We start from the raw sequence: 7,518 nt of genomic DNA on the forward strand, positions 1-7,518 counted from the left end.
CTTTTAAGAGGAGATAAAACGGTGGACCGGTTCCAGAGCGGAACCATATTGATGGTTATGAAATTAGAACCTGTGACGTCACGGCTTGTAGGGAGGATTAGCCTGGCCAACCATGAATTTGGCCGCAGTTTTTAAAGAACTGAGTTCCAGTTTGTATCCTGCCTTGTTCTAAAAGGAATAAAACAACATGGACGTGAATTTGGACTTGCAGGAGACATCGGTGTGTCCATTCCCTGAAATGAACCTGCTGGCACCTCCTGAAATACCACAGCTCCTCCAGAAATGTCAAAGCTCCTGCTGAAATATCAAAACTCCTGCTGGCACACGTCGTGTTTTGGAGCAGGACTAGAGTGGACATCTTCTGTTAACACTAAATAATGTGTTTAATACATTATTAAAATTAACACGACCGTCAGTGGACAATAGATTGAATCCAATCATAAGAAAGAAAGATATTTTTAACACAAGGTAAGGAAATTATTCGTAGGCAACACAACCCTGCCACTGTAAGATTCTCAGGTGTTTGGAAAAGGAATCTCTTGTCGCTTCTGTCGGTATTTGCTCCTCAAATATTTATTTCAAGAAACTTTTGACGTCACATTCACAAATGAAAAGACAATGCTGCCCTCTGTCGGTGAGACAAAGAAGCAACAGATTTGTACTGAACTAATTTTTTTTTTTAATTTTGAAGTAAACTTTTCAAACGGTTTCTGATATTTCAGATGTTAAATACTCGACATACACAATTTTAATCTCAATTTTTCCGACACTCAAAATCAGTTTTGCTACTATTAAATATATCTTAATTGATCTTTTGGTACGCACTTCCTCGTTAGTATAGTGGACAGTATCTCCGCCTGTCACGCGGAAGACCGGGGTTCGATTCCCCGACGGGGAGTTCATTTTTCTTTTATTTAACGCAGCGGCAGTAACTCAGTCCGACTGGAATGGAGGGTGTGCGGTGAAAGTCCGGTGTGTGCCTAAAAAGTTCGGAACGTCAATTCTGCACCTGAGCACTGCCGAGGTGCACCTGAGCAAAACACTGTCCCTTTACAACCTGTGGGAGCTTTGATTTAACCAACGCTGCCGGCTCCCACTCCGAGGGGGGCTGGCGGGAATGGAACCATTCATCCCGTGAAGACATCAGAGCCACTGCCGGCCCAAAAGGACCAGACGACGAGGATGGGATTCGAACCCACGCGTGCAGAGCACAATGGATTAGCAGTCCATCGCCTTAACCACTCGGCCACCTCGTCTCATTTCACAGATGTGGTATAAATAGTTCAACCATAAACTGAGGTTTAAAAACGCGGATCAAATTAAAACTGTCATCTTTCACGTACAGTGCTAATTTTTTTTAAATAAAAAAGTCTTTATCTTTCAAGTACAGTACTAGTGAACTTTACTTCACTGGTATTTAGTGTTAAAACACTACTCGCCCCTCCAGAGGATCCCGGAAGTCAAAGGGGCACAAGACACCGCTGCAGCCAATCAGCAGATGGGACGTCTTCATCAAGCCTCCGCAGCAGCCAATCAACAATCAGCACCGAGAGACGAACTCCGCTCGACTAATTGGTACCGACATCTGACAAAGATCCTCAAAAACTAGCATGTCTAACTCGTATGTAGAAAAATGCAGTAATTAACACCAAAGAGCAGTACGAAGAGATGAGATCTCACTCTGGTGACGTTTTGAGCAGATCACAATCTGAATACGGATCAAAAGACACCAGGAATATACAGCTTGGCATAAATATTTTTACAGGAAGTGTAAAATGTGAGGGTTTTTAGTGTTTCCAGACAAACATCACTTTAACTTTTAACTATCTTGAACAAAATAATTTCTCCTATGGTGGACTAGTAAAGGTATCTTTAATCTTAATCAACTAATTTGTTGAGGTTCTTAAGTTTAAACCACTGGTGCGACACCGCCCCCGTGTGGCTACAGACAACTTCACAGTACTCACATTTAAAAGGTAAAGACTTAAGTAAAGGATATTTAAATCATACAAAATACAACATCAGGTGACAATTCTTTTTATGTAAAATAGTGAAACAAATACACCAAAAATATTCAACAAATGAACCACCAAAATTCTTTAAAACAGAGATTTGGTGAAAAAAAATCAAACAATCCAACATAAGCTAAAGATTTCTGACGCCTTACAACCTGCAAACGTTCAGCTAAAAATCTAAAATGATGGACTGCTCCTTTAACGCGTGTCTCTGATTGGTGAAGGCCTCAGAGCTGCTCCCTGATTGGCTGGTGTTTCAGAGAGGTTTGGGCAGGCAGGACACTTCCTCCAAACATTCGTCGTAGGCTTCCTGATAGTCCTGATGGGGTTTGACCAGAATGACGCAGGTCGGCCTCTTGGAGCCAGCGGACGAACCCAGATCCTGAAACCGAACGAGAAAAATGTAAAAATCACAAAACAAACACGGAAATCTCAAAATCCAACAAGCTTTGAGTGTCGTTATGGTAACAGTAACTTCCTGTTTCATCGAGGAACGCCTCCCAGCAGACTCACCAGTTTGGATGGAATGTAGGCGTACGGTAGGCTCCTGTCCTCACACATGATTGGGAGGTGGCAGTAGACGTCGATGGGCAGCGTGTCGCCGGCTAACACCACGATCCTGCAGAGACCAATCAGAACAGTCAGACCTCTAGCGTGACATCATCGTGTGACGGACTGGCCCTACAAAATAAAACTCACCCTTTCTCTCCTTTGTTGATGAACTTCTGCACTTCTTTCACTCCTCTGCGGATGTTCTTCACTTTAGCAGCTGAAATAAAAGAACGGGGGCCGTGAAAAGGCGCATTAAGGATTAATTATCCAAATCCTGATGCCATCAGATTGTGCCAGTCCAGGAGGAAGAGGATACGGCTTCTGCAATTTTATACTTCACTGGGAAACAGATGCTCACTCTATGATAATCCATGTTTGTTTGAATCTGGGTCAGAACCCAGGACAGCTGTTGGTTGATTTCCACCGGAAATCCCAGTGATTTAAGGTGGAATAGAAGTGATTTATCAGTGATGATCACATGGTGTTGAAAACGTGACCACCAGTCATCAACTGAATCTTGATTCTGTGATCCTCTTCTGCTTGTTGTAAAACACACAACAGAATGTGAGCCGAATCAAACCCGGGGTCACTCTGATTCTTCTAAGCTCGTTTCTCGACCTCCTACTTCTGTAGGACTCTCACGACTCACGGATGAACTTAAAATCTCAAGTTTTTACAATGAAAATTCGGATCCTTAAATTACAAACAGCTGTGAGGAGGAGAAAAAAAACTGCTTCCGGTCGATTATTTATCCCTTTCTTACCTTTTTTGACGCATTTGTAGAGCTTCTTGCTGAGTTTCTTGGAGGCTAGCGGCTGGGCGATCGGGTTCACGTTAGCGACCAGCTCGTGGTAGGACCGCTCGGTTCCGTCCGCCGCCGCCGCCGCCGGCTCCTCCGCGTCGGCGGAAACCTTCGCCTTCTTCGTCTTAGTCATCTTTTATCGATAATAACGGATCAATACGTCCACCTGTAGTCTGATCGACTCCGGATCGTGCAGCAGAAAACACACGCTGTGAGACTCACACGTGTTTTCTTCTTCTTTCTTTTTTTTTAACTTCCGCTTCGACCAGCGGAAGCCGGGCGACAGCGCCGCCCAGCGGACCGGAAAGTAACGACATCCTGAGCTTTTCAAAGTAAAAGCACACGATGTGAATTTGATCGTCACTCCTTCTGTCGTTCTCGGAATGTGAAGGCGGAATCTCTAAATCGAATAAGATAAAAGTGAAATTGATACAGAAAATAAAAAAGAATATGAAAAATAAACTCTACAAATTGTCATTTATGTGTTTTAATTCAAAAATAATATGTGTGAAAAATTAAATATGATCCGCTTTCCCTGTGTCCTCTTGCTTGTCCATTAGTAGGCGGGGTCTTGTCCGGGTTAAGCCAATGACTGACGTTATCAACCAATCAGCGATCAAATTAAACATCAGCAGCCAATAATAAATTAAATACTGAACAGTTGAAAGATAAATAAGAGCTACGGACAACAATGTAAAACATACAGGATACACAAAATGAAATAAATTATACCTTATAAAAAAACTCGGAGGAATTTTACAGAAAAGAAAAAAATACAGTCAATGTCTGAAAAAAGATGTAAGAATGTTGATTATGGTTTGTAATAGCTATCAAAGCATTTCATGTTGATTATACATTAGAATAAGAGGACCAATGATGTCATCAGCGACGTATGATGTCACTCAGCATGACAGGAAGTTGCCGGGTCTTCATCTCCCTGGCGATCTGACACCAGACGCAGGCGAGGCAGCAGGTGGACAGCAAACAGTCCTCCCACAGGCTGCCCTGAAAGAGACGGGACAGCAGCGGCGTCAGCATCCTGCACAGGAAGTCACATGTTCTCTGTGCCCAATAGGGATCGTTCCTCACTCTGATGTCATACTGGTGACGCACAAACACCCTCATGGACGTGGCGATGGGGCGGGGGCAGCTGAATATGTCCAGCAGGGGGAGGCAGAGGCAGTGACCGAGGTCGTGGGTGACTTTACAGGCGAAGCAGGGCAAACACCAACAGCCGAGGCAGCCTGCAAGGAAAGGGTTAACACAGGTCAAGACAGAAATAAATTATTGACATTTAAAGTCTGAACAACGTATTTCTACTCATTTAACTGTTTTTACTGTATTCAACTATGTTAAACAGGAGGAAACCAGCAAACCCAAATTAGCATTGTGCTAATGCTAACATTTATAGTGGCAGTTTGACATAAAACTGTCATCGGAAATCACACCTCATCGGAAATGACAAAAACTTTACAGTAATCTTGAAGGCACTTAGCTAGCTCAACGCAACATTTTCCTCCTGATATAAGTTTTTAGGAACTTTAATAAATCCAAAACAGGTTTATCTGTAAAGTTTCAATCTGGATGTCGTGGTGGTGGATTGAAACTTTACACCACTACGAAAATGTTTCAGAGAAAACTAAGCAAGGACTCGAAGATGAAACACAAATCCAGAATCCGTCGAGTATTTTCGCCTCTAACTTCCTCGTCTGAGTGGAATCCAGGAGCGTTACTTTACAGTCTCTCACGTCTTCGCGACAGTCGCAGATTCCAGACGACCACTCGCCGTTGTCCGACTGAACCACCATAGGCCGAGGCTGATGCCACACCACGTAGCTCATCCTCAGGCAAACGGGCGACTGCCGCTCGGACACGGCCGTTGGGTTTAAATTAAAAACAGAAACGAGCGGAACAGATCCCTCCTTGTGACTGCCTACTGGCCTGATTCAGCCTCTCTGATTGGATGAGAAGGCCTCAACGGGGATGAAGGTTTCTGACGAACCTGTCCTACCTGTGTGACGAGACCGTCTGCTGAGTGACTGGAAGTGTTTGAGCTGTAATTATAGGATATACAAAGCAGGAAATCTAAAAAAAATATGTCACTGTAACATAAAATATGTAAAACGTATGCATAAATCTAACAGGTAAAAATTCTATTCCTGTTACCTGTAAACCCCGAATTTCAAAGATGTGTAAAATGTAAATGATGACAAAATTCTCATCAACAAATATTTATTTGAAAATCCAAATAATACTCAAAGTGTGAACGTACGCCGAGATTCCGCATCAAGTCATGGAAGTCACACTTTTATGTATTATTTTGGGGCTATTTGACAACAAAACACAAAGAATTACACAAAATTATTTTAATTTTCATTTATTTTAAACCTGAAAATCACAGAAAACCAGAGATATGAATGTGGACGGAGCTTTTTCTCCAAGACTCACAGGGGACACGATTCATTCATTCATTCAGCCAGAACAGAGCTGAGGTCCTACCGAATGAGTTCCGCTGGTGCTGCCCCCCTGTGGTCAAACCGCAAACTGCATCTGTCAGATCTATTATATGGAAGGCAAAGCGACTCATTGTAAAACAGAGCATCCTGACGGATCTCTGACGTCATCCCAAAGTTCGTAGGTCGAACATGGGGCATATTATCACAGCTTCAGCTAAATTAAGCTCAGAAACCCCAAGAAATGTGTAAAAAACAAACAAACCCACAATTAGATCAAAACACTTGAACGCTATATATTTGTCGCTTTCAAGTATGTCATAAAGACATCAAAGCTCCAAGCTATACACACATGTATATGTGTGTGTGTGTGTGTATGTGTGTGTACACATGTATGTGTTGACATCTCAGACTTTCCACCTCAGTTCCTGTGCTCATTCATTAGTGCAGGTTTAACTATCATCACTATGTTTAGTCGTCCGCCTGGCTTTGATGTCTCCACTGGACTGGACCCTGGACAGTTTCTTAGTTGGCATATTGGGTGTCGCTTCGGCCCCAAAAGTGTCATGAAAGACATGGGGAACGGCGTGGGTGAAGCAAGCACCAATGGTGTCAAAGGTCCGTTCAAACTGGTTCTAGTGGTTAGAAATGACCCAAGTGTGTCGTTAGGGTTTATTTTAATCAAAATACAGATTAAGTTAATTTGATAGTCAGTTTGTTACAGCTGATGTTGTCGTCTCAGTATTTCCACCTTACAATCTGTGTTCTTTCATTTTTGCAGGTTTAACTATGTTTTATGGTCCACCTGGCTTTGATGTCGCCACTAGACTGGACTCCGGGCAGTTCCTTGGTTGGCAAAGTCGGCGCCGCTTTGACCCAAAATTCAAAAGTGTCCTGGTGGTGAAGGGGAATGGTGGTGGCAAAGGAAACGCAAAGAAGAATGGCACCAGTAAAGCTAACATGATGGGGAATGGTGCAGGTGCTGCAAGAGTAAAACTGGTTCTGGTGGTCCGACGTGACCTGAAGATGAGCTCAGGGAAAGTGTCCGCCCAGTGCTCCCACGCTGCTGTATCGGCTCACCAACAGGTCCAAGGCAGGAACCCCCAGATCCTCAAACAGTGGGACCAGTGCGGCCAGCCCAAGGTGGTGGTGACGGCCCCCGACAGTGACGCCCTGTTGGGTCTGCAGGCTCACGCCAAAGAAGTCGGGCTTCTAGTCACCCTGATTCAGGATGCAGGAAGGACTCAAGTCTCTTCTGGATCAGACACCGTGCTCGGGATCGGTCCGGGTCCGTCTGGTCTGATCGATAGAGTCACCGGGAACCTGAGACTACTAGAGACTCAGGTTCTGGCTCTTAAAGACTGGAGTAACATTTAATGTATGAATCCCTCTAATAATGTCTGCTGTGTTGGTCACAGTGAAATTATATAAACCAAATATATATAAACCAAATAATCAAATAAAACACTGATTTTTATTTTCATTTGCATTCAAACTATTATGGGATGTGACTGGTTGCATCTTTAAATCCCATCTTACGTTCTACTTGCAGCATCCACTGAGTTCTTGTGGTGCTGCCCCCTTGTGGTCATCCTATGAACTGCATCTGTCAGGTGGCTACTTCGGGCATTATTTTAGGAACTTCAAGCTTCTTCTGCTCCAATTTTACAGGATCTGAAGGTGCAAACAAATTAGA

At 43.5% G+C, this 7,518-nt stretch overlaps 2 protein-coding genes and 2 non-coding genes across 5 annotated transcripts; 1 reads left to right on the plus strand and 3 right to left on the minus strand.

Moving 5' to 3' along the window:
• Positions 1–826: 826 nt before the first annotated feature.
• Positions 827–898, plus strand: trnad-guc (transfer RNA aspartic acid (anticodon GUC)). The gene has a single exon. It is a non-coding gene; the product is annotated as a tRNA-Asp (tRNA).
• A 276-nt stretch (positions 899–1,174) lies between these two features.
• On the minus strand, positions 1,175–1,256 carry trnas-gcu (transfer RNA serine (anticodon GCU)). Its single transcript has one exon. It is a non-coding gene; the product is annotated as a tRNA-Ser (tRNA).
• A 738-nt stretch (positions 1,257–1,994) lies between these two features.
• Positions 1,995–3,677, minus strand: nhp2 (NHP2 ribonucleoprotein homolog (yeast)). Its single transcript, XM_068330580.1, has 4 exons — positions 3,331–3,677; positions 2,715–2,784; positions 2,529–2,634; positions 1,995–2,397 (listed from the first exon to the last, which is right to left on the minus strand). The coding sequence occupies exons 1-4, from the start codon at positions 3,500–3,502 to the stop codon at positions 2,272–2,274; spliced, it is 474 nt and encodes a 157-aa protein (XP_068186681.1). The 5' UTR covers positions 3,503–3,677; the 3' UTR covers positions 1,995–2,271.
• A 150-nt stretch (positions 3,678–3,827) lies between these two features.
• Positions 3,828–7,482, minus strand: LOC137605802 (cornifelin-like). Of its 2 annotated transcripts, none has more exons than XM_068330582.1 (3): positions 7,362–7,482; positions 4,459–4,613; positions 3,828–4,374 (listed from the first exon to the last, which is right to left on the minus strand). In XM_068330582.1, the coding sequence occupies exons 1-3, from the start codon at positions 7,375–7,377 to the stop codon at positions 4,252–4,254; spliced, it is 294 nt and encodes a 97-aa protein (XP_068186683.1). In that variant the 5' UTR covers positions 7,378–7,482; the 3' UTR covers positions 3,828–4,251. The 2 variants fall into 2 exon arrangements, with proteins under 2 accessions (XP_068186683.1, XP_068186682.1); XM_068330581.1 differs by lacking the exon at positions 7,362–7,482 and adding an exon at positions 5,108–5,265.
• Positions 7,483–7,518: the final 36 nt, after the last annotated feature.

Source organism: Antennarius striatus, chromosome 13 (genome assembly GCF_040054535.1).
Source record: "Antennarius striatus isolate MH-2024 chromosome 13, ASM4005453v1, whole genome shotgun sequence".
NCBI classification, from domain to species: Eukaryota; Metazoa; Chordata; class Actinopteri; order Lophiiformes; family Antennariidae; genus Antennarius; species Antennarius striatus.